Source organism: Pituophis catenifer, unplaced genomic scaffold, assembly GCF_029215685.1.
Source record: "Pituophis catenifer annectens isolate HBS135680 unplaced genomic scaffold, rPitCat1.0.hap2 SCAF_1, whole genome shotgun sequence".
Classification (NCBI taxonomy): domain Eukaryota; kingdom Metazoa; phylum Chordata; class Lepidosauria; order Squamata; family Colubridae; genus Pituophis; species Pituophis catenifer.
The window spans coordinates 46123260-46150678 of NW_027256881.1; the positions used below are offsets into that span (position 1 = coordinate 46123260).

At 38.2% G+C, this 27419-nt stretch overlaps 2 protein-coding genes across 6 annotated transcripts in view; one reads left to right on the forward strand and one right to left on the reverse strand.

Moving 5' to 3' along the window:
* PPP2R5A (protein phosphatase 2 regulatory subunit B'alpha) overlaps positions 1–3846 on the forward strand; it is a 50199-nt gene extending 46353 nt beyond the window's left edge. Inside the window, exons 14-15 of one of the 2 annotated variants that reach the window (XM_070932385.1) lie at positions 2273–2317; positions 3327–3846. In XM_070932385.1, the coding sequence (XP_070788486.1) occupies positions 2273–2300 (28 nt within the window). In that variant the 3' untranslated portion in view covers positions 2301–2317; positions 3327–3846. The remainder of the gene's footprint in view (positions 1–2272; positions 2318–3326) is intronic. The other variant, XM_070932384.1, reaches the window with a different exon arrangement.
* PACC1 (proton activated chloride channel 1) lies at positions 3239–26399 on the reverse strand. Of its 4 annotated transcripts, none has more exons than XM_070932387.1 (8): positions 26211–26399; positions 17618–17705; positions 15703–15906; positions 12149–12285; positions 9307–9449; positions 6621–6765; positions 5121–5225; positions 3239–3736 (listed from the first exon to the last, which is right to left on the reverse strand). In XM_070932387.1, exons 1-8 carry the CDS (start codon positions 26244–26246, stop codon positions 3575–3577), a joined length of 1020 nt encoding a protein of 339 aa, XP_070788488.1. In that variant the 5' UTR covers positions 26247–26399; the 3' UTR covers positions 3239–3574. The 4 variants fall into 4 exon arrangements, with proteins under 4 accessions (XP_070788488.1, XP_070788487.1, XP_070788489.1 ...); XM_070932386.1 differs by having other exon boundaries at positions 12149–12303; XM_070932388.1 differs by lacking the exon at positions 26211–26399 and adding an exon at positions 21884–21953 and having other exon boundaries at positions 12149–12303.
* Positions 26400–27419: the final 1020 nt, after the last annotated feature.

Sequence of the window (27419 nt, forward strand, 5' to 3'; positions counted from 1 at the left end):
TTCTATACAGATTTTTTAAAAAAAATATGTAAAAAAAATGCAGAAGAGAAACCTCATCAGTATCTTTGAAATGGCCATCCCACCCACAACATGTAAATGAAATATTTTTGAATTGAAATACAATAATTGAATGTGATACTATTTACCATAGCATATTGTAAATTTATCTCTAATCATTGCTATGTTGTCAACTTTTGACATCTCACAGAAAGGAATTTTATCATCCACGAAGTGTGTGATTTAATTATGGGAATGGTGAAATTTTGACTTGAAGTTTTTTTTTCTCCTTTTTTTAATTGTGTTGCACTTAGGCATAGATGTCAGGTAGCTACATTTTCTCCTTCCTATGTGCTTTTCATAGTGCTACAGCCTTTGGCTGAGACTCAGGAAAAGACTTCTAGCTTTACTGTATTTCCTGAAATGAAACTGATAATCTAGTATCAAGTTGATGGGATTGACTCCCATGAAGCTTGGTGGGGTTTGCTTCTGAATAAATGTGTATCACTTGAGTTGAATCTGCCCATTACAATATCACAGGTCAGGCTATTTTATAAGAATGTTTAGTTTAGAGAGATTAAGATTCAAATTTATATGAGGGACCTTTTCAAGTAGAAAAGACTTGTTACTGAGGTGGTAAAGTGGGCTATATAAATGGATAGAGACAAGGAAAAGGAGTAAGATCAACTTAGCTGAGTTGGGCTTCTCTCTCAGATAATTGTAATTTGGACAGGAGTTAGGCTGCATTATGTGTTTTGCTTCAGCAGTTATGTGAGCTCTGAATGAGGAAAGATTGTTAACTTTTAATAAAGAATTATTCATATAGTTCTCATGCTTCCTCTTAGAAAAGATTCAGTAGTCATGTTTCTGTTCCCATAACTAAAAATTGGAACCTATCAATTACACTCGATAGTTTGGCAAATGTTTGTAGAACCTAATCGATCTTGCTTTTTTCCGACTTTTATTTGTGTTTACTCATGCCATGGACAGAGGGTTGGACTAGAAGACCTCTGAGGTCCCCACTAGCCCTATGATTCTATGATTCAACCTGGCCCTGAAGGATGGCCTAGCTGCTCCATTTAAAGTTTAGGCTGTGCAATTTGTACGCAGACATGCAAGATAGCTCTTTGTGTTAAAGAAAAAGCAGTGCTTGAGATGGCAAAAAAAATGATTCTTAAAAGTTTTGTCTGTTTTTACTTGATCAGTGGGGTGCTTTTTTGCAGATCTTTATATCAGAGTATCATTCCAATCTCTTAAATTTCAATTGTGTGGAAAATGGTTTTGTATTGAAAGACTGAGGGATTGAGCAGCATTCAATAAAGTCTTTATGTTTGTAATTAGTGCTGTATATTACCATTTTTGTAATTTAATAATTATAAATAGGAGAATGGTTAGATTGATGGGCTATTTTCCAGCAAAATAGTAATATTCAATTAAAAGATTTAAATAATAAAATTAAAGCAGGTAGCAATTATCAAACTGAAATGAAGGTAGTTTGACAAAATAAATGTTGATATTCAAATTTTAGTTAGGCTTTTTGCGGAAAAACAACAACAATGGGTACTATCTGGTGGTGCATGGTCAGTTGTACACATTTGGGTGGGACTTTTGTTACTCAGATCTGCTCCAAAGCCCCCCAACCCCCTCACATTGCAGACTAGTTTTTTGGAGAACGGGATAGACTGGGAAATTACAGGAGAAAAGCCAATTCATTCCACTTAATGGATATTATTCATTTTCGCATAACATCAAATTTTTATGGCCCTCATCTCCTCTTCATTTTATTGACTAAACAAAACAAGACTCTATCTTTAATGCAGAAGGTATGTTCACACTTCAAAATAAAATGGATGCCTTGCACATATTCATCTTTATGTCTACAAATACTTGCAATTAAATATGATAGTATTTTGGATTTGTATGGGCAACATTCCAAAATATAAACATGATCATGGACCCGATCATGCTTCACATGATTCAAAATAACATACTGCAGATTTCTTTACTATATTCTACTGCCTTTTCAGAAGGTTGCAGAAAGCTAATGCAGAATTAATGGTTAACATATCTTTAAGTAATTTTCTTTATCATACCACCATAATCTGCTTGGAGGTTTTAAACAGGAGAAAAATATTTTAAGTAAATATAAAATGTGTATCTAAACTAATCTAAATCTTTCTCATTTAAGGAATAATAATCTTTGTAATATTTCATTATTACATGTGTTTTCTCTTTTTATTGCTTATGGATTTATGAGTAAGTTTTCTATCTATAGGTTTTGGAAGATGTCTGATTTATTATGACAGTATTAATATTTTAAGTAAGTGTAACAGAGGTATATTTTATTGAAAAATCTTTAGCATAAGTATTATTTAATAAGAGCGCTCGATAAAATTCCTATTTTCAATGTTTGGTTTTGTTTCAGTAAATAATAACTCTTGCTAAGACAAGAGCTATTTTTAGGTTTATTATACTGTATTCTGTGAACAGAGGAGTAGGCAAACCAAAATTGACATGTGGCACCACATCCCCCCAAATCTGGCAGCATATTGCATCATAGCAATAGAACTTAAGACTTGTATACCACTTCACAGTCCTTTACAGCCCTCTCTAAGCAGTTTACAGAGATAGCATATTGCCCGCAACAATCTGGGTCCTCATTTTATTGACCTCGGAAGGATGGGAGGCTGAGTCAACCATGAGCCGGTGAAGAGTCCTGGCAATGTGAGCAGTTATCCTGCAATACTGCATTCTAACCACTGAGCCACCACGGCTCTTATAATCATCACAATGCCTCCAGTAGTTATCAGATATCAGTTGTCCTTTTTATAAAAAAGATTGTACCTACTTTTGCAGCTAAAAGTCCAACACATAAAAGAGCTGAAATCCAATAGAGAATGTATTAATTAAGTTAGGAATGGTAAGAAATCAAACTGTTATGTCCTACAGCCATCCAATATTGATCAATCTCTTTAGTCATGCTTTTGGGATTAGTTGTTAATCAGTGGTATGTTCAATATACAGTTAGTGCATATAGCTTTAACAATGTGTTTCATCCCTTGGGAATATGTTTGTCAGAGCAATAGCTGGAATGTAAGTGATTCTTAATGCTGAATCAGAATCCAATAAAACACTGTTCCCTCTGATTGGCAGCATATCCAGTGGAAGGCCTTGAAGCAAATGTCTTTGTCCCTGAGTTGATTGGACTCAATGTTTGGGAACAGGATTAAAACTAAACCTATTACTGGTAGATAACTATATTTTAAATTCCCATTTTTTTTTTTTAAAAGCAATCTACTTCATCCATACAAATTGTTTCTTTTTTACAGGAAGTTATTTTTTTTTCAGGAATATTATTACCACTAAGTAGCAGCTTGTAAAAGAAATCATATTTTTGGAAAAGACTGTGGATTTATAAAGAGTCAAATCATTTTCTAAAACTTCCAAATGTTAAAGTTCAGTCCAACAAAGCAATTTGTCCTTCCATCAATGCAGTTTTCTTGTGTAACATAGACGTTGGTTTAATCATCCTAGTTGAACTTCTCAGTGAAAGAGAAATCTGTGAAGCACATTGTTTTCAATTTATATGGTTCAAGGCTTGAGTTTTTCTCTTGAGATGCCGTTTTCGGATTTTTATCATCCATTTTACACTCAGCTTGGCAAAATCGGCTGCTTTAAACAAAGCCAGGAATATACCACACAAAAGAGCAATCATGTTCCAAGGATTTGCAGTGACAATCTATGAAAATAAATTAAAGAAATCATTTAAACTGTTGATTAAAGAGCTACTGTTTACTTTTTATTATGGAATGTCTTATAATAAAACACTTGGTTTATACCGGTAATAAACATACTAAACTTTTATTTACGGTTGCTTCTCCAAACAGACCAAGAGAAAAGGTTGCACTTCAATATCATTTTCCTTGTTACATATTCACATGGCTAAGATGGAGATTTTTTGTTAATAGAGCAATATCTAAAACTGGTTTATTTGTCTTGTCTACAATGATGCTTAAAAGTTGGTGAACCCTTTTGAGTTGTCAATATTGGTGCATAAATATGACCTAAAATGTTATCAAATATGTGGCTTTGAATCACTTTCCTCAGTAAACAAAAGAATAAGTATAATGTTTTTGACCTATTTGTTTAATTTGGTTCTTTTTAACTAATTTGGGACATGTGTGGAGAGGTGATAACATTTTAGGTTATGCAGAAATATTGAAAATTCAAAAGGATTCACAAATGTTTAAGCACCAGCGGATACACCTACTTTTAAGATGTAATCAGATATACATTTTCCATGGAATAAGATGCCATGAAAGCAACGAAACTTCCTTCTCAATAGACATGTTACTGCTAAAATGTTATGTTTCCATAAATGTCTATGGAGATTCTCAGTCATCCAGGTCATGGTTGCCAGAGCTGAAGAAGCTTCTTGGATGAGAAGCAAAATGTCTTCAAAGAAAAACCAGAAAGTCCAGTTGCCACTTGAAAAAAAGCACCTTTGGGACATTATGTTTCCATAGTAATTATATTTCAGACAAATCACAGTGTAAAGCAGCAATCAATAGATCTTCATCTGGAAGTCTACATAAGGCGCAAATTTCTAGCTATTCTGACTACATTCCAAGTACAGATAGTTCTTGATTTAAAACCATTCATTTAGTCACCATTCAAAGTTTCAGTGGCACTGAAAAAAATGATTTATTTATTATTTATGACTATTCTTCACACAACTGTTGCAGCATCCCCTGGTCACATGATCAAAATTCAGATGCTTGGCCAATGGTTCTTATTTATGACAGTTGCAATGTCCAGTGGTCATATGATCACCTTTTGTGATCATATCATAAAGTCAATAGGGAAGCCAGATTCACTTAATGACTGTGTTACTAACTTAACTGCAGTGATTCACTCAACAACTGTGGCAAGAAAGGTCATAAAATGGAGCAAAACTCATTTATGAACTGTCTTGCTTAGCAGCAGAAATTTTGGGCTCAATTGTGGTAAGTCGAGGCCTACCTGTACATCATCTTGAAAATAGTGGATGTCCTATTTGTGCTCCCAATTTATACTTAGGTTGGCACTTTACATCAACAGAAAAATGATCCAAGTTTACTCACATCTTGAACTTCCTGAATAAAAGGATCTTTCCATTCAAACACTACAAAAAATAGTTGGTCAGTGTCAGCTTTTGTCCTTCGTTCAATGTAGTTAACCACGCTAATCTGACAAAGGGAAAAAATAGGTGATTATTCATATATAACATACCTGCTGTGGGACTAAGTTGAGGGGAAAAATAGGAACATTACCAAGATTATGTACAAATGAGGCATGCAAATAACCTGGGCTTCTAAAAGATAAAGTAAAATGGGGGAAATTCCAAAAATGGCTGAAGCATGGAATGTAGCCAGCAATAAAACTTTTATTTTTCAAACAAGCAAAATGGGAGAGCTAAAGGACATACAGTACAATGCCTTCAAGAATGGCTACTCCTTTTTTTTTTTTTTTTTTTCTTTTACAGATAAGTGATGGGGAAAATGCTAGAAAAAATTGAGGAAAAGTCTTAATGATTTAATTCATAGGTCTAATTCAGTGGTGGGTTCCTCCCGGTTCGGCCCAGTTCAGCCGAGCCGGTAGCGGTGACGATATGACATCACCGAACCGGTTCTCTTATTACCTTTTATTTGGCCCCACCCCCAATCTATTGCTGCCTCCCGAGTCCTAGCTGATCGGCTAGAAGGAAAAAAAACCTGTTTAAACTCTTGCCGCAGGGCTTCAAAGGGCCACCCTACAGCTGATCAGTGTTAAAAGGCAGTGTGGTGGTAGACCGGTGCCTCCAAAAATGAATGAGTAGACCGGTACAGCTCTGCAAGCAGTTAAAAGCCTGGTAGACCAGTACCTCTGCTAAATCCTAAAGAATTGTCACATGACCATCAAGCCATGCCCACAAAATAAGCCACACCCACAGAACCAGTAGTAAAAAAATTTAGAACCCACCCCGATCTAATTCCTCAAATGTATTTCATTAGGAGTTTAATGATGGATCATTTTTTTTCTTTCCTATTTGTTGCCTTCAGGATGTAGAGGCCAGTAGTTGTCAGGATCAGCTCTACCATTAAGCATTACTATTAATCTGCCCCTTAGGGCAGATACTGGGGAATATGAGGGCACGTGCTAGTGCATCTGAGGGGGGGAAACTGTAGGCTGTGAGCAATCTGCCTACTATCCCAAGCATTGTGAAAGATACCATTCTATTGTCAGTGCTGAAGATTAAGTTACCAGTTTAGCTAATTTGTAATTCAGAATTGGAGGGGACTTCTAGACTTTTGGTGTCTGGCATAAAAATTCCTTAGGAAATCCCTGAACTCCATATTAAAATTGTGATTTAAGTATCTAAAGGTGAGCGAAGGGAAAAACCTACCTACCTTAATACTTTGCTGGTTGATACTTACAAATAGCAAAGAAATTCTGCAAAGTCTTCACTGAGTACTTTTTCAACCTTTAGTGGTTCACTGATCCACAAAACTCAAGATGGTACAACAACCAACAGCAACAGAATCCCAGCTATTTGTACAACAATAAAATCTGTGTGGTCAGAAAGCCTCATGAGACATCATTACCTCCTGCCTGAATTCAACTGCCATCAAACCATTTTCTTCTTTAGTTTTCACCAAAGACATTTTGACCCAAGTTCGGAAACCTCCAGAGAATTTCCAACTGGAATAGGAGCTCTCACACACTTTCATAAATTCCGACTTGTTTGGACTGTAATGGGAAGAAATGTTATGTTTAGACAGATTATTATGGTTTCCTTTGAAGCTTTGTTATGTGCTCCTGGCTTTACAGATTGTTATTCTGATTATGAGCTTCCTTCAGTCTCTCAGTATGTTCATAATACTTTTTGTGGAACCTGTTAAAATCACCTATTACCACCTGATATTTAAAAAAAAAGATTTGTTATTACTCTTTGTGCTATTTGGGAATCTCCATGTTGTAAAGCTTTTCAGTTTTAGCTTTATTTCAGTTATATTGTTCTTTAAGGTGAATGAAATGATAACATAATTTTGGTAGCCACTTGCAGCAACAGTCAACACAGAGCAGGTCAATATTATTTGCACCCTGAGGATGCAAAAGTAAAGCCACGGGCATCTATGGGAATGGGACAGCAAATAACAAAAAAGAATTTCAACGTAAACCACAAAGTTTATTATATATGTCAGAACACAAGTACAAAAGCTGGTGTTTGTGTTGTAACATACATTTTACCATTTTCTCATCTTCACAGTTTGACCTCATATTTATGGTGAGGACCTGAAGCTAAGAGAATTCTGTCTTGCCCTAAGAACAACTACTGAGGTTTTAAAGAAATTCAAAATTATTGCATTATTTATCACTTAAACTTCAGTTATGCCTCAAAATCTTTCCTAGGGCTTTCCAAATATTTTGGTCCTACAATTCCTCTTAGTCTAAGGCAAGATGAACTCTGGTGAAATTGAGCCTTTACTCCAGAACCTGTGGAGGAACCCATTCTGTGAAGAGCTGCTATATACACTTATTCATCATCATCATTTTAGCCATTGTCTATCCACTGCAGGATGAAGGCTTCTTCCACATATTTCCAACCAATACGGTCCTGAGCTTCTTTTGCCAATTGAGCCCATAATACTTGCTATTGTCAATCCATCTTCTTTTAGGTCTCTTTGATGAGCGCTTTTTATCAAGTGGAATCCATTCTATGACTGCCTTGGTCCATTTGCCATCAGTTCTTCTTGCTATGTGACCAGCCCATTTCCATTTCAATTCTTTTACTCGCTTGATGATATATTTTAGTTTATTTTCTAATCCATGTGCAGATCTTTCTATCTTGTTTTAAGCCTAACTGAATGGTTTTGAATTGCATATTATACTAGTTTGCCGGTCTTTGCCTTTGCTCCAAGCATAAAGACCTATCCTGCTATTGTTTGGAGAAAAATTAAATTCCTCCTTCACAAGATCATGTTAACAATTCCATTGAAAATAACTATTTTTTTTTAAAAAAAAAAAAATCCAGGCACACATGGATTTAATTTTTCAAATGAATGAATGAATGAATGAATGAATGAATGAATGAATGAATAAATAAATGCTGGAAGGATTAAGACTCCTAGTTCTGTGCAGAGTACATTGGACTATCATGCATTTCAGGTAGAGTAAGTAAAATATGGAAGTAGAAGTTTACATAGCATTTAATTTAGCCTTTTGTTCTTTAGAACTTGATTTTTTTTGTGTGTGTGTGTATTAAAAATCTCAGACAAAACTTTGCAGTCTTCCAAATACATTAGCAAAATTAGTTCCAACCTCACCTTGGAAAGTGCAATGTAACCATGAGACTATCACACAAACCTGAGCTTTTCTTATGGCTGCAAAGCCACAGTCAGTGCGAAATGTTATCGGGTGGAAAGGAAATGACATTTAGAGACAAATTTAACTGGCAGTAGCAATTGCAGGAGATAAATTAATGTTCAGTTAAAATTACACATCAGGCACAAATATATGAAAATGAAATGTAAAAATACTGATTTTATGGATTATAAATCAGTTTTGGAATTTTAACATTTTTGAAATCTGTTCAAACAAGCCCAATAGAAGAAGTTTGAGGCAACTTTGTCTTTTCACACAGTGATACTCAAAAGTCAGCTGTACAGCTAACAGGGTTACCCCTCACTGCACCACCTCTGAAATTTTTCAGGTCGCTTATGGATCATTCTACATTCAAATTCAACATATTTAGATTTCTCCAAAATAAGAGGTTTGTAGGTAGGGAATCAAGGTGATTTATGTTTCTTCCATCTATTTTATATCACAAAACTATAAAGTTGAGCTGAGACATGATTTGCTGTACCCTGGATAGAGCTTTAGATTCCCAATTATTATACCAACAATTTTCCCCCTCTAAAGTAGGTTGCAGAAGAAAAATAGGAATAAATCAGCAGTGAATTTGCATACTTAATTGACCAAGTAAGACCAATCAATGCCTATTGTATCTTTCCCCAACCAGAGTGCCCCAAGATGTATATAACTATTAATGAGGATTGTGAAAGTTGAAGGCTACAGATTTGGAAGATACAAAAGAGAAAAGATTTGACTTAGCATAAGTAACTGAGGAGCTAGCTATTAGATCTGTATATAACTCTCTTTGGTGAACTTTGGAATCTTACTAAAGAGGTCTTCACAGTCACGAATTTGCCCTATCTTTTTATGTTATACAAGCTTAAGCATATAGTATCTTTACTTTCTGATGTGACTGAAAATTAAAGAGGGCTGTACCTGTTGAGAAATTCTTGAAATGAAGAAAAAAGAAGATAATCTATCGCACTGAAATCCTGATCGGTCTCATTCAGATGAAACTGCATGAAGACCAATTCCCGCTTCTTCACATTTTGGGGTCCTTTGACAATCACAGCATGTTTCTACAAGCACAAGGAGGAAAAAATGGATGTATGAGAAGTTTTTTCTTTTATATGGATGTAAATATTATGGGAATAATCAAGACAGTTTAAGATAGTCCTGACCCTAGAATCTATTCACTTATTCAGAAAAATAATACTCCAAAGGATTCCATTGTTTATATTACTTACAACAGGCTAGATCTAAATTTAGACAAATGATACTGGCAGATAGGGATTTCTCCTCGTTTCCCTACCCCGTAGTAATTTTTGTAATACCTTCTTCCTATATGTAACATGGTCAGCAAACTAAAGAAAGAGAGAAGGCAGAGGAGGCCCCTTCTCTCAACGGAGTGGTTGTCCCAATAAGATGATCTGCCTTCATTCATTTCTTTCATTTACAGCAACCTTTGATTCTTTGCACAGCATTTGAAAAAGGTGGTGATAAGAACTACACTACACTTCCATTGCTATGGCAAAACGTGGGCTTTAAGATAAGGCAGCATTATAGAAAGATTCATAGAATACCCGCTCACAGATGGAAGACATGCATGCGAATTGGCACACCAGCTAGTCTTATTCTATAAAAATTAATGTTTTTAGACCATATCCGTTGTACATATACTGGTAATACCTACACAAAGCAATATGGATTCTGCACAGAAGAATCTTATTGTTCCAGGCTTATTTTAAATATTAAGGATATAGTTGAGGGAGGATGTGGCCAACAGACACAGCCAGGGAGGCACCAGGTATTATGGACATTTTGATGCAAATATTTCTATTGCTACTTAGCTTACATCTAAGTAAATGTAAGTCTCAGTTTTCCTATCAGCAGTAGTGAGGACTGCTAAGACTGAGTTATTCCTATAGTACAGATTGCTAAGACTGAAGACTACCAAGCAGGGATTCAGTTTTTTATTCCCTTTAGAAGCTCAGTTTTAATTCCAAAGAGTTTCCTTTTAAAACATTCATTCGTTCGTTCGTTCGTTAGTTTTATATGCCGCCCTTCTCCGGAGACTCAGGGCGGCTTACAATGCATTAAGCAATAGCCTTCATACTTTTGTGTATACCTGCTTAGTAGGGCTTTCGGGCCCCCCAAGCGGTGTTCTTTTTTATACAAAGTCAGTTTACTGCCCCCACAAACCGGGTCCTCATTTTACCTACCTTGAAAGGATGGAAGGCTGAGTCAACCTTGAGCCTGGTGAGATCTGAACTTGCAATAATTGCAGGCAGCTGGCAACTAAGTGCTACTTTAACAGCACTTAGTCCACTGCGCCACCAGGTGTCTGCAGGAGAGACACCTGGTTAGTAAACATTTGCCCAGAGGGCAAATAACGAAAGCAGCAATGTAGTATTGTGATACAAGCTCCACAACTTTTGAACATGTGTTGTGTCTTTACACACACAAAGAGGTGGAATTTATGTCACAATTGTGCTTCTGTCATTTTGATAGAAGTGCTGTGTCCTGCACATGTTTTAATACTAGTAAACAGGTGCATCATACAGACCTATGGGAAAAGACTTTGTTCATCTTAGGGTTATTCAAATCATTATAATTAGTATAGCATAATACTGCTGTAGCAGTTTTTTTTTTATAGACAAGTTTTATTGGAAAAAAATTCTTTTCATCATATTTTATGAACAGAGTGCTGACCAGGTCACATCTTATACATCTTATATAACTATATAATCAAAATCATCATCATAATATATCTTAATCTTCCCATTTTCTCCAATATTTATCTCTTTTATGCATCTTTTATCACAAAGCTATAATTTTTCTCCATCTCTTCTTATTTCAACTTTTGCCATATTATTTTCTTTCCATCATTTTTTATCCTTTTCAATTTTATTTTTAAATAACATCACTTTACGCTTTGTGCTTCTACTCTATTACAATCAGTCCAATTGTTTACTTTCTTCCTTCATTTCCGGAAGTATCTCTCTAATTCCCTACCGAATCATAAACAATAAAATATTCATCTTAATTTCCATTATCAAAATTAATGATATTCTTATATTACTTATTTTCACCTTTCCATCTGCTGGTTTTTCACCAACATGTTCTATTCCTTCTTTTTTGCATAAATAGTCACTTTCATAATTTCAGCCTTATTTTTCTCTTTACAATTAACATTTTTTACATTGATATCAAAATATTATCAAAGTACTTATTTTCATGTTTCTAGCTATTAAAATTTAATATAGACAAACTCTATTCATTCATCTTTATCATATATTCACTTATAATCATTTTCCACGTCTTATTTTTTTCACTTCTACCATATTATTCTTACATATTTATCATTTCATTTTCAGTGCTTTCATCTAGCTAATATCACAGTATACCTTAAAATTCTTCTCTTTTACCCCTACTATAACAACTAAAACTTCTGTAGCAGTGTTAATGCTGCAGCATAAAATTATGTTCCAAATTGTTTTGCATCAGGAGCATGTTATGCCTTTGTTGCTTTCCAAAATTTAAAGTGCTGATTTAGGACCTGACATTTTGAGGAATTGCTTAAATTGATAGGAACCTGTGTGGACACTAAAGTCAACAAGAGAAGCCCTCAAAGATGCCTTTGTGTTTTCCTGTTTGGCTTCTAGTTACATGTTCTGTGAGTAGGAAAGTGCAAGGATCATACTAGCTCCTGCTTTGTACTGAGGCATCTCCACTATGCACACAGTGGACTTTATTTTACATTCTTTTTAATTATTACCTTGGTTGTATTAGTAAATGGATTTGTGTAGTTGATTCTCTGGGTAATGCAATCAATTTTTCCTGGCTGGCCTGGGTTGACCAAAGGTGGAATGTAATCGTAGAAGTGATGCTTGCAGGTGAGCAGTTCAGCCTGGCCTGGGTAGAGGGCAATACCTATTTTAGAAAAACAGTTCTACATTTGAAATCAATGGAACCAGTCCACATGCCATGCCAAGCCCGTGCATAACTATGTAAGCAAACAATATTGTCATTATCGCTAATACAAAATGTAATATGGTAAAATCTTTAAGCTAACCTGGAGGATCATAGTATAAAATTCAAACTCAGCCAAAACATTTGAGAGGGACCATTCAGTTCAATAGCACAGCACAGACTGTACGTCACGAAGGTCCAAAGATTAACCACCTGCATTTCTAAAGAAAAGTCTCTGTCCAATATGCTATTGAACTACTGATAGTCTCAAAGGGAGATAAATTAATAGCACGACAGTATGAAGCTGCAATTCAAAAGGCCATTACTTGTCCCATAAGTGAAGATGTAAATCAGTCAAACATAAGAGAGGAAACAAAAGAGTGTACTTGAGAACATTTTCTGAAGTCAAAATCTGACATTAATGGGACCAGCCACTGAGACATAAATCTGCTTTTAGCTATATAGCCTTGTCCAAGATTCTATTGCTTAGTCATGCTGAAGTGCAACTGATTCTAGTCAGGTTCTCACACCCAAGTGAGTAAGGCTCCCTGCTGGTCTGGTTTGCCCAAAGCATTACATTATACCAAAAATATAAATCCAACTATGATACCCAGTTTATTATGGCTAGTTCAACAAATGATGCCATGCTGCTATGGATGCATTTACAACATGAACATGTACTCATTGCAAAATGTTAGTATCCCTTTATGTTGCTTATATGTCAAAGAATTGTATGACTATATGGATCAATTGTGGAAATAGGTACATAGTTTATACATACACTGAATGAAATATGAATTCCCTTAGAATAAAATGGAGTAGAATGTTGGGGATAGGCTTTTCAACACAAAGAGGACAAAATATTGAGAATTAACATGGAACTTGCATTAGAGAAAGCTAATGAAATGAGATTTCACCACACCAACTTCTGGAATATAGTGAAGTAAGAGTGCAAAGATTATTAAACAGCCTTCTCCTCTTACCCAAGATATAAATACACATACTGGATTTATCCATTGTGCTATACTATGATTTGGTGTATAATGCCCTTGTGTGGAGTGGATAAATGTTACGCTTACAGGAGTTATTTTCTTTTCTAATTAGAAGCTGTAGACTCGATCAAATCAGAATTAAAGAATTCTGAGCATAGGTTCCAATTATCAGATGGAGAGGACAGAAAATCTGCCAAAATTCCCTTACTGGTAAACCTAAGCTTTCTTCAATTCCTATAGTTCAGGGGTGTCAAACCTGATTTCATTGAGGACCGCATCAAGGTTGTGTTTGATCTTGGGGGGCTAAGGTGAGCGTGGCCAGGGTGGGCCTAGCCAGCTCAACCTCACTCGTGTTGGGGGACACCTGTGATGGCCCAAGCACTCTGCCAACGAAAACGGGCTTCTAAGCTCTGTTTCGGCTGCGACGGCCTCCTGCAACCCTCTGCCAGTGAAAATGGAGCTTGGGAGGGCCACAAGCAGACCTCCCAAGCTCTGTTTTCACTGACAGAGGCACTGCGGGCTGGTCCTTCGCTATTTCCAGGGTGGCCCCGCAGGCCAAATCTAACCCCGCAGGCTGGATTTGGCCCCTGGGTCTTGAGTTTGACATCCCTACTATAATTTAAGATACTTAGTATAACAACTCACAAATCTTTAGTAATCAAGTGGAAATCCCCAGGTATCTTATCAAATGATCCAATCACAGCTGCTGCCTACTCCTTTAATATACGCACTTTAAGAGCATGGCTTTGGCTCCTACCACATCTAATGGCTCCTCATCCAACTCAGACTCTTTGCAGATCATTACACCCAGAGATCACTTGGTAAAATTAGCACAAGGAATTCTGAAGGCTTCACTGAGAGGAAGATGAGATTAGAACACTGTTCTCACCTCACAAGAAAACTACAATGAATGAAAATATCTGAACACGAAGCTGATGGAGAAGAATCTTCTCTTCCTCAAAAATCCTGCTCTAGAGCAGATCCTACAGTACATTATAATTCATCTTCCATAAATCTATGGTACTTTATGTGAATTGTTGAAAAAAAGACCAGAGTTTCATTGCTGCAGCTCCCTAATGTAAACAAAGCTTTATTACACATTTCTGCTAAATGGCCTCTGTGCTATTCAGAAGGACAACTCATGACTACAACATGACTTTAATCCAGCAACGTTTGGCACAGAAGCTTCTATTAAAGAATTGTTCCACAGGAAGATAATGTGTACATTATTCATTGTTCCTCACCACTGGTTATCTTGACTATGATTGATGGATTGATTAGATTTCATTAGTTCTGGAAGGTACATGTTGCCTGTCCCCAAATAAAACAAGCTGCTTGACCCAAGGAAGAGAAAAGCAATTGTATATGGCTCCCAACCCATTCTGCAGCCCCCAAGTTCCCCAACATCACCCTATCAAAATTCTGCAAAATTCCCATTGTGGATGGGATCACTTCTTCACTCCCCTTAATGAACAAAACCCACATATAGATATGTGACGTTTCAGGCAGGTTGACCAAAAGTACTTCAGTTTTAACATATGTTGGAAATTTAAGCATGTTTGACCAAGAAAATGCCATCTTATTGCTCCTGTGTTTCCAGGAATTTTTGAAGACCTTTAAAAAAAATTAAGTTTATCCTATTGCTAAATTTTTTTAAAAAAAGCTGTGATGGTGAAATAACTTTAGGTTGGATTCAACAATAACACTATGTTTTGGTTTACTTCTTATTGTTGTTATAAATCCATCATGTCAATCCTGTCTTCTGGTGACTACAGGAACAAGTCCATGTGGTTTTCTTGGCAACATTTTTTGAAGTGACTTGCTCTCATCTCCTTCCTAAGCTTGAGAAAGAGTGACTGGTCCAACATCACCTGGCCTAAGGCTGGAATAGAACACACAGTCTCCTGGCTTTTAATCCAACCACTCTACCAAAGTGACTCTTTGACTTTAAAAGATGGGTAAAATGAGCCATTGTGATTTATCAAACACTGTTTTTGTGTGAACCAGATCATTGTGGCTTGTTCAAGAAATCTTAAATGAAAACCATAGTTTAACACAATGCATGAACCTTGCCAGTTATTTCTTAACTTCTGAATTTCCAAAGCCTTCAACAGAATTTCAACAGCTCCCAGAATTCCTTCAGAGAAACTTCACCTTTATAAAGATAGCATTCATACTGCACAAGTTTAGATTTAAGCCACTGAGAATCGCTTTATCGAGGAGATGGGCAGCATTTAATTTAATACAGAAAAAACCAAACAAAAAGCAGTTAAGATGAATAGCAGTAATGGCAAATTTTTAATTCCAAGGATAACTGCAGATGCTATCTGATTTCCCAGAAAATATGCTGTCCATCATCTGGTCTTACCAGGAGCATCATAAGAGTGCACTTCCTTGAATGAGACGGACATCACTGGATGCTTGAGTTTTTCCCTAAAGTCAGCAATGGTTTGATAGGCCAAAAAAATGGCCACTGCCATAAGCACCAAATATATGAAGAGAAGTATTACAGAGAAGACGTTTTTCAGACAGGACTTGCTGAAACGCACTGAAGGGCTGCTACCATCTAGGACTAAAGATAATATTAATTTGAAAATGAAGTTATTCATTTATTTATTTAGCGTATGGCATACAACGTGAGGGAAATCTACAAAGGCTAGACACAATGCAATCCTGACAGCCTAAACTGCTATTTTCCACACACACACAAATGCAGCTACCATATTTTTTGGAGTATAAGATGCACTTCCTCCCCTAAAAAAGGGTGAAAATTTGGGTGTGTCTTATACACCGAATGTAGCCCCGCCCATCCACCAGCCCCCACCCATTGGCCTCTGCCTCCCAGCAATTTACCTCCTTGCAGCAAACAGCAAACAGTCCGTTTCAGCTTCAGCACAGCCTGATTAGCACAAGTAGCTGCTTGTCAGTTGGTGCGGCCTCCCGACCTTCAGCTGTTTCAGGTGTTTCAGGCTGCAGGGATTGCCATTGCCTATTGCTGCGCTGTTTGCTGCAAGGAGGCAAATTGCTGGGAGGCTGATTATTTCTTCTTGTACTAATCAGACTGTGCTGAAAATGAAATTAAAGCAGGCTGTTTGCTGTTTGCTGCAAGGAGGCAAACTGCTGGGAGGCAGAGGCAGATTTTTTTTTTCTTGTTTTCCTCCCCCAAAAAGGTAGGTGGGTCTTATAGTCCGGAGCATCTTATACTCTGAAAAGTATGGTAGGTTTTTATCTACTTGCAATATTGCATGCTTTCAAACTGCTGGGTGAGCAGGAGCTGAGAAGCGAGCAGTGGGAGTTCACCTTGTCTCTGAGAGCTGGGCTCGAACCACCAGAGTGCAGACCATTTCTGGTCCACAGTTCCAGTGAGATTAAGCCATTGCACCACTGCAGTGCCTAATGGACTATTGTTGCCTCTTGTGAAAGAGGTCAGATTCAAAACTCTGAATCTGATGGAGTATTTGGAAAGTCAGATCCTATTTTCTCCTTGCATAGCAAGATTGTAGAGGAGAATCAAACAACTGTTTTGTTTTTGAAGCAGCATTTTTCTGCATCCAAGGCCACAGAGAACATGTCATTCGTGCAATTATTTCATTAGAGATGGTGGGTCTAGAAATTTCAGATCTTTAAAAAGAGACCTTTTTAAATATTGGGTTGTTATTTTTAAAACAATAAGTTGTCCAAGACTTCTTTCTTTAAATCTATGGAAAACCATGCCCTTGCATGCTGAAAAAAGGGATGTGGGGCAGCAGTGAATGACATTTGCTATGCAACACTTTTAAATTCCCAAAAGATGTTTCTGAGCATGCAGTGTGTGAATTGTTGTAGGTGTCTACAACAATTTAAAGCAGCTACCTGTTTTCGTGGAATACCATCGCTGCCATACGATTCTAGAATGCAGCTGTTTTAAATAGTTGCTACTCCGGTTGGGCCTTCAAAAGGTCCAAAGCATTATATAATCTTATTGTCTACCACTGATGTAGTGATCAGCTTTCTCCACATTTCCTTTGAGCACCTGAGTACAGTATTCCTGGTGTGTGTGCTACCACAGGCAGAACATTCATTGTAAAGGAGACCCTTCCCTCATCTTATAGCTTACCAGTATATACCTTATACCTGTTGAATAGTGCAGCAATCTACCTGTCTTTCACAAATAGCAACTCTCTCTTGATACTTTGGAGATATCATTGCTTTGAGTATTACTTGTCAATCGGTAACAATATCTATCAAGAGTTTAAGATGTTCCATTGTGAATTATTCAGTTCAACAAGATCAGAAGGCCTCACCTGGAAGGATTGTTGAACTGGTATCTTCCTGATCCACTTCATCTAATGGTTCAGAATTTGCAGGTCCACACTCCATATCTTCATTTAGCTGCAAACGGAATTACCGCTGCTCAGATTACTGTAGTTGGCAAATTACTGGGCTCAAAGGTATAAATATTAGCCATCTCAATAGACCGTACTTATTCTAGCCACTTCATATCTTATAGACCCTATATTATGGCTGTTCTATTCATGCCTAAAACATGCACACATTACAAACAGCTTGTTGAAACTAAGCAAACATGGAATGGGTGATCTTGGGTTCTATGATGGATTAACACTGACCCCTGTGGAGGGAACAAGTTTGTTTGATCCTTAGGAAGTACAAATCTGTCTTACTAAACACGCATCACTTTAGCTACAGTTGTGGAGAGGCAAAGCTAGGAAATATTTGGAATTCTTAGATGATACAACTGAGTACACTTTAACCTCATGATATAACTTTAACCCCTCATGGGCTGGCTTGAGTTAAATTTTAAATTGATTTTAAATTGGGTTGTTTTAATTTACGGCCAAAATATTTAATTATTTTAATACTGTTTTTTAAATTTTGTATGCTCTGTTTTTTACTTTGGCTGTTCACCGCCCTGAGTCCTATTTGGAGAAGGGCGCTATAGAAATGGAAACAAACAAACAAACAAATAAATAAATAAATAATTGCTACATCCAGAATTCAAATTCTCATTGAACTACAGAGTTCTCAGGGTAACTTTGGCCCAGTTACTCTCTCTTCAATGCCACTGCATTTATATTTCATTTCAAATGACCACAATAAAAAAATGGCCAAAGACTTTTTCTTGCATCAATATAGGCTAGATGCTTTCTTGCTCTGTCCCTCAAAGCTCAAGCTGTCAGGATGATTTTTGTCAATGTCTCCAGCTTGTCATGTCTGACAATCCCTACATACTGCACAGCAACCTCAAGAATTGGATGAAAATAAAGGAAGGCATCTCGGAAAAAAAATCTAGCTTTCTTTTGTTTCTTTCCTGTCTTCATGTTCTAAAACAACCAGCTGAATCATAATGTAGTATTTTTTTTTTCCTCCCATTCCCCACTGTAAAATTGGGCCATTTTTAAAATGTTTTTGCAGATGTTTTAAAAGGCTCTACTTACTACCACATTTCAATTTCATTTTCCATGAGACAGGAATAGAAGATTGCTACGTGGATAAGCCTCACTCCAGAGCAAGAGGCATTGTACTCCAACAAATGCCCCACAAAGATTTCATTTCCTTTTCCAGGCTGCTTGCTGGGATTGTATTACTTCTGAGGGTGTCTTGTTCAGGTGAAAGCAGGGATTCTACTGATGTTAGCAATTGTTGGGCTTCCCAATCAGGGTTTGACATTAAATCACATCTTACCAGCATTTTATCATTCAGCTCATTACCTTGACTTGAGTTGGCAGTAGCCTCATAGACACAGAGCTATCAAGGCATAAACATATCTAAGAATGATGCATTTTATAGTTTCTGGGGGCCATAACTAGACTGTTTTAGGAACAGTCCATGAGATTGGCTATACCTTCATCTGGGATTTGCCTTGGAGTGTAGAAGTTGATGTATAGGAATCCCAGAAGTGATATCTTGTCATGAATAAATCAGTATCTAGTCAAATAGATGGATACTGCAGCATGGCCTCCTCTCTGAAGACAAAGTTCAGAGTTCCCTCCATCTCCAGAAGTTAATGATCTAATGGATTTGAAGTAGCTCTGGGGGATGTTTCTGATATCTGACCAATCATTCTAGCATCAATTTAGTTAAGTGTTCCAGATATTGTACTGGGGTTCTGTCCTGTTTCAGAAACAAAAATGCCCCCTGGTCTATGGAGTACATGTGGGAAATGGAGCAGAAAGGCCAGCAGCTTAAACAACAATACAATTTTGAAATTGATACAACTGAACATAGCATAAGCACCATTGCAAAGTATGTGGTGAAGTCATCAGAGAGGAAAACAAGTAAAATACTGTATATAATCCCATGTGCACAGAATTGGCCAGTGGGACTTTTAAGGGCTTCCAGGTAGAAGATGTAGTTTTTGTTGTTGGTAATGTCCTAGTATTGTTTTATGAAGAATTCCCATGGTTCTCCCATGAATAATAGTACAGCCATACTGGGCTTAATAATGCCTAAGTGTCCAATGTACCATCTAATAAGAACTGCGTGAACTTGTTCCACTGCTGATTTGTACAAGAAATGAATAAAGTCCTTCAGTTTATTCACACTGCAACTTGCTTGTTAGATTCCCTCTATAGTTGAGCAATGATCTCTTAGATTAAGATCCCTTTACAGCAGAAGAGTTCCTCTTCCTTAGAAGATGGTGAAGATTTTGCTTGAGAAACTACCTCCAAACTGGATTGATTTTAATGACTACAAATATTCCTGGCTTGTCTAATATTCTAAATTTAAGCAAGCCAATAGAAAAACCAAGTGATCCTTTTGAAGATATGGATTATCTAGATCAGGGGTCCCCAACCTTTTGGACCTCAGGGACCACCAAGTTCATAATTTTAAATTTCGCGGACCACTAATATGAATCCAGCGCACCACTTGCTGAAGCAGCTGGACTCCCAGTGACGGGATGGGGTCCTTCAGGCACTCTCCCTCCTCTCTCTCTCTCTCTCTCTCTCCCCCACTCTCTAATTCTCTCTTTCTCTCTCTCTCCCCCCTCTCTTTCTCTCGCTCCCTCTCTTTTTCTCTCTTTCTCTCTCCCCCATTCTCATTCTTTCTCTCTCTCTCTCTCCCTTTCTCTCATTCTCTCTCTCCCTTTCTCTCTCTCCCCCTCTCATATCCCTTTCTCATTCTTTCTCTCTCACTCTTTCTCTTTCTCTCCCCCCTTTCTCTCTCTCTCTCTTTCTCTCTCCCCCCTTTCTCTCTCTCCCCCACTTTCTCTCTGTCTCATTCTGATTCTCTCTTTCTCTCTCTCTCTCATTCTTTGTCTCTTTCTTTCTCTGTCTCATTCTGATTCTCTCTCTTCCTCTCTCTCTCTCTCATTCTCTCTCTCTCTCATCTCATGGGCCAGCCAGTGTCTTGGGGCTGAGAGGAAGTCAAGCATCTCCCTGAGAGACCAAGGTGCACAGAGCACCAACAAGGGCCGGAAGAAGTATGGGAGCGAAGCAGTACTTGAACTTGCGCGGCGTGAGCATTCGTCTTGGTATATTTGCGCCAGCCGGTGGTGCAAGGCAGCCCTCATCTCGTGCTGCTTGGGACTCGGAGTGGTAAATGGTGACTGGTCCGGGGAGCAGCTGGATTTTTCTCTTCACTGCCAGATCAGCCCCCTGCAAGCTCTCATCTCTTGAGGAGCCCAACCAAAATTTCCAGCGCCACTTCAGGGAGCGCGCCTTGAGAGACAAGAGCTTGCAGGGGGCCGATCTGGCATCCACAATGGAGAGCAAAATCCAGCTGCTCCCTGGACCAGTCACCATTTACCGCTCCAAGTCCCAAGAGGCAGGAGACAAGGGCTGCCTTGTGCCACTGGCTGGTGCAAATATACCGAGGCGGAATGCTGTTGCCGTGCAAATGAAAGTAGTGCTTCGTTCCCGCAACTTCCAGCCATCGCAAACACCGTTTCTTCCCGCTTGTGCTGCCCCTTCCCCCACCACCACAACAGCACCATTCATTCTGGATGGCAAGGGCTGTGCTCCTTTTTCCATATTGCACCACCTGCAAAAATACGAAAATTTCTCCGCGGACCACCAAAATTTTCTCATGAACCACCAGTGGTCCGTGGACCACTGGTTGGTGACCACTGACCTAGATTCTTTCCAGTCTAAGTTCAGACCTAGATGTGGCAGAGGGATGGTTTCCATTATTTTGATGGATGATCCTTATGATATGGCAGTGTGATACTATTGATTGTGGTATCCTTTTGGGATCCTTTTGGGATCTGTAGGCTAGAGACCCCAAATTTCTGATACTTTTAATCTTGCCTAAGTATTTCTAGAAGGTGGCATGCAACACACCTATTCAGTCCCAAGATTTTATCTTGTTTCCCATGTTATTCAGTAACTGTATGAAGTTATTTGGAAGGATCATGCCTGATTTACTACCAGTTGCAACTGGCATATTGAAGATCCCCAGCTATACTACATTTTTCCTACAAGCTCAGTATTGATGTTTGAGCACCTTTATACAATATCAGGTGTAAGAGACTGAATAGGAGAGAAACACAATTCAGTCAAGACAAGTTGTTGCGGATTCCTGGAATGGATTTCAAGCATTAAGTGAAATACCTGTTCTGGATGGAACACACTCCCCCTTATGGAACAGGTTTGCCATCTGGGAATTGTCTTGGATCCAGCATTGACTTATGTAACATTTGCATAATGCTGGAGGTCCCACATCAGTAACCCATGTACTGGTAGCTCAAGGTTGGATTATTACAATGAGCTTTTTATATCTAGCCCTGGAAGACAGTTCAGAAAATGGTAGCTGGTCCAGAATGCAACCGCACATATGTGACCTTGCTTGCTTGTTGCTTGTTGAATTCCAATGCAAGACTATCACTTTGCTGTATAAATCTTGACATGATTTAGATCCAGATGGTTAGGCACAGCCCATTTTTTTGCAGATCCTGCTAAATCAACATGAACAATCTGCGCTTAGAATGACAACAGAGCTCCTACTTATAATAGCTTATGAGGAGAAATAACACTGATATCCAATCACTTTCAATGGCAAGATGGGTAGACCATAAATTTAATATCAACTAAATGAATAAATCTTCTCACTAAGGCCTTTTAGATGTGTAGAATTATTTTATGCTCATGGTTTTATGCATGGCAGTTAATTAAAACAAAAAGAGTAAGCTGCCTAGAATCATTGGAGAGAGTAACATCTGCTGAATCATTGCCATGAGATATGGCCCACACAGCCATCAAAATATTGCTCAGTACTGCTTCAATGTAAAAGCAACCCTTGGATTCAGCATATTATTCACTCTATTCCATTTCCCCTCACCATCATCCCTCTGTTTTCCCCTCCTAGCCTCCTTGTGAGCTTCCCAAATGCATTTGGTTAGATCTAGTCAGACCAGAATGCTGAAATTTTAAAAAGTTCTTCTTAGATTCTTGTAAGGATTTTTAAATCTTTAGTTGGATTTGTGGGTTTATATCAGCACTGCAAATCAGGCACAAATAACGAGTGGCATTTGTATCATGAATATTATTATTTCTTATTAATTACCAATGAGAAGATCTAACAGGGTGCTCTGTAATTTTGAGTTTCCATTTATTTAATTCTCAGCTTCAATGGAAGAAAAACTGGAATTTCCTTTCAATTAATTATAGATTAGGACTGGTGTTCTGGGAAATTCACAGGAAATATATTCCATGTAACTTGGGAAGCTCACTTTATTTCTGAATAAACCTACACCTTCAAACCTCAGCCCACTTTCCCATTTACAAGCATGCGAGAAAAACTCAGATCTCCTTTTATCTTTAAAGGTTTAAAGGGAGAGCAAATGTTATTTCTTTTCCATTCATCTCAGCAACAAATTCAATAGCCTATCACTTCCCCATTCCATTTTTGAACCATGACTTCTTCTTTTTTTTAATGTTGCCTAACACTACTTTCAGTTTGCTTGGTTCATTCCTTACCCTTCCAGTTATTTTGTTGATTAAAAACTTTAGATGAATTCCAAATTAGCTCTCTTCTTTGCAAGTGTTCAAGAACTAACCTAACCAAAGTTCAGAAAATGATGAGTGTTAGGCCATAGAATCCTTTGAATCTTGACAGTAAGATGGCTGCTTTCAGTTACCTCACAGTCTGCTCTTACAAGACTTATATCATTGCTTCTGTAGCCAAAACTTAGGGAAACCTTAAGTTTACAATAGAAAACTCAAAAACCTTTTCCTTCTCGGGAGCCCTGCTCCTCTGAGAAAGAGCTCAGTGAAGAGAGATTCAATGGGAACGAAACAACAATGTCAGTTGAGGATGAAGGAGACAAGATGCTTGCAACTCATGTGAAATCCCAAACAGGAATGTTCCACACAGCAGCCACAATTTGTTGTAGCAACAAATTTGTTGTAAAAGAAATGAATATTCTTCAACTATGCTCCCGATTAAAGACAATGATTTTTCCTCAGTACGTGAATATAAAAGCTACAACAAAACTGCCAACTTGTTTACGGATTAAATTTATTCTATAAAAATCATCTGGTGTTACAAAACTTTTTCGCTTCCCGTCACAGATTCAAGAAATTAAACTGTTGCCACAGTTAGCAGCCTTTCCTAAGCTGATGCTATCCAGAGACACTCAATTACAACTCCATCAGCCAAGCCAGTCTGCTGATTGACTGATGGAGTGATAATGCAGAGCACCTGGACAGTGTCGTTTTAAGGAAAGCTGCTCTTTATGCTGAAGGAGAAGCAGGAACGCATACAGACTTATGATTGCAGCAGCTGATTTATTGATATGCAAAACAAGAAGCCTAAAGCTCTGACTCTGTCATGGGGACCAGCAGAGAATTTGTCAGCACAACTCAGTCTGGCCAAGCCAAGTGAATGCAAACCCGCAGCCAATTTCCTGAGCTTTCTAAAAATGCATTTAAAAGTGTCTGTCTGTCTGTACAGGCTTGTTTATCTCGACAGCCAGCAGTACTCTCTCACCTTCCTTTTCCTGCCTATTTGCTTGCACACAGATCTGCCAAGCAGAGAAGCAATGCAGCAATTTAAAAGCTGTTCCATGCAAAAGGCAGCACAATGTTTTTTTTTTCTTAAAATATGCGCAGAGAAATAAAACACTAAGCAATAATTAGAATTAAAAAGAAGTGCTTTAAGCCAGCTTCTTTTGTTGTGAAAATCCAAAAGAGAGGGTAAATTTAAATTCTATGGGAATGAAGAGTGAAACTGATGTAAAACAAAAGCAGCCTCAACTATGTTAGGTACATATGGATAACATCTCCTTGCAGTATTACTCGAGCAGTCTTTCCAAGTCCAGTGCCCTCCAGATGTGTTGACCTACAACAAGCCTGTCAAACTGGCGGCCTGCGGGCCGGATATGTCACACGCAGGCCATGCCCACCCCAGCTGTGGGGTGGGCATTTTTTGCAAAGGCAAAAAATGTCACGATACATCACAATCCGGCTCCTGACTCGATCGAGCGTGACCCCTGTGATCTACAATATCCATCAATCAGAGGAAGGGGGAAAGGAGTATATAAACTCTTTAAACTCACTGGGGACTTACTTCTGAGTAAATATGACAACCAACAAAGCCAAGAACACGTGACACTTTAGAAACTAACATACAGGCTAGTTTCTTGGAATCCTTGAATTATTGCCCTATATTGGCAGTTACATATAATTTCCCAAAATGTTCTTCAAATGGAACACATTTGAATGCAGTGCTTAATGAAGACAAATTGAAATTTGCTGACTTTCACATAATCAGAACCTCTATCAGCCCTTGCTTTGTTTTTACTGTGTTCACAAAGCTTCAAGAAGAGATTTGGAAGACTCTAAAGCCTGGATTTTGGTCTTATTTCAGTTGCATAATAAAAACTTGTAATATAATTTTTTAGTTTTTCCTAAACCTTACTCTTTAAGGTTCTTCCTGGAGGAGCCAATATATTAGTCTGATACCACAAAGCAGAGTAACAACAAAAATCTTTAGGCATCTATAAGACTAATATTTAACTATGACACATAACCTTTTGTAGATCAAAAAAACCCTGTAATCTAGAATTCTCTGGAAGTTGAAGTCTATACACCTTAAAGTTTCCAAGGTTGAAAAAAACATGGCTGTACACTGTATCTTTGAAGAAAGGGTGCCAAAGGTACAGGTACTGGGTCACCCTGGATGGTGAGACAGGCAGCATATAAATTTAATAAATAAAATTCAAATGCAGCTTCCAGAGCTTTTTAAAGTGCTGTTGGAGGGAGGGGAGGAAAAGGTTCAGATCAAGAAAGCCTATTTCTGAATTCTTGCCATCTTGCCTAAAAAAAACTGCTTTAAAATTCTAGGGGGAAGAAAAAAACCTAATACAATCCAGTCCTACTAATCTTTAATAAGAAGAAAAGTTTCCAGCTTTCAGTGGGCTTGTTACCATGTCCTAAAATTCTGGATTAACAGGAGTCCGCTCCACAGCCAGTTTGTTCGAAGGGCATCCTCTCCACCTGCATGGAGCTCTGCAGGGGCTTGAGCTGCCCTCTACTTAAATTGCTCGAGCTGGACTCTTTTAAACTCGGCATTCCGATGCATCCACAGCGGCAACGCTGAGGATACACATACGCATACTTGTAGCGTGAAGGGGGCACACCTATGCGTGTCTGCCCCGATGTATCCCTTTGTCTACTACGACATCCACAGGACTGTACTATTACTTTGGAGTAAGTCTCGTTGAACTTTGGCGGGACTTCCTTCCGAAGTTTATATTGTTGGAGTTGCTTGCTTGTGACCGTGCAAAGGCACCGACTTTTCGGTGCAGGCTAATAGTTTCTCGACGCCGCCAAGCTGTAACATTAAGCGCCGATCGCATACAAAGCCTCTCTCCTGCAGGCAACCTCGTATCAGCAGAGGGCAAACGCTGCGCCTCCCTCCCCGCTTTTCTCCCAATACCTCTTGATAAGATGACGAGTTCTCTTGTCTAATCATGGCACCGGCGAAAAGAAAGCGCAGGGGAGAACCGGATCAAACAGCGGCGTCTATGAAGAGCAAGCGGGGAGCGCGGACGAAATCGAAGCAGCAGCCATCGAAGAGGCAGCGCCGCTCCGCACGCCGCGTTTCAGTGCCCACCAAGTGCGCGGACATGATTCGACCAATAGCGCAAGCGCATGTAACGCACCGACTCCACAAGGTGCCGCTAGTTTATCTTCTTCCACCGCTCTGGCCGTTACTGGTACAACGTATTACTGACACCGGTTGCGGAACTGAAGTCGAAGCAGAAAGACTGCTGGGAGATGTAGTTTATTATCGAGTACAGCGCTCTCTGGCGTCTCAAGCTTTACCCTTAACCGGATGCTGTTCGGCCGGGTTAGCCCATTCAGGAAATAGGTTGAAGGCATGAAGAATGTAAGCGGGAGATAGAACGGTTATATCTAAGAGCTGCAACAAACTGAGTGCCCGGTGTCCGTTAACAGTATATATCTGATAAATTTAGCATAATTTAAATAACCAACAATTTAAGTTAATATTTTTTTAAAAAAATAAATGGGATTTAATTAATGTGCACAAGATTGCAGATAGGCTTGGAAGCATGCCTTAGTAAACAGGATTTACACCAACTCCTCAATAAATAGAAAGCAAGTTATTGTTAAAAGGCAACCTTAATAGTGAAATGTGGCTATCATTAGGGCTATCATACATCAATATGTATAACATACCGTAATAACCATACCTGGGCTGCAGATATCCAAATGAGTACCACATGGTAGCAAAGAAGTTTCCTTTAATATGACACAGGTGAATTCTGGAGAGTATTGTCAATTCTTTTGATTGTTAGTATTCTTGCTAGCAGTAAGTATAGCAGCTACCTCTTTATTATTATATACCTCACTGTAAAAGTAATAATGACTCATTTTAATCACTTAAAGCCACTTATTGCACAAACATCTTCTGTGTATAGAGCTTGATGGCTTCCAGATCAATCATTTCTGATGCTTTATTGATACTATAAAGTAGAATTTAAGCAAATACAGTACTATGCATGATCAGGCTTGATTTGCAGTATTTGAAGAGTTAATAAGAGACAACCAAGAAAATAAAACCACAGCACCTTGTACTTGTAAATCAAGCAGTCAGCACCGGAGCACTGGTTAAGAAAAAATG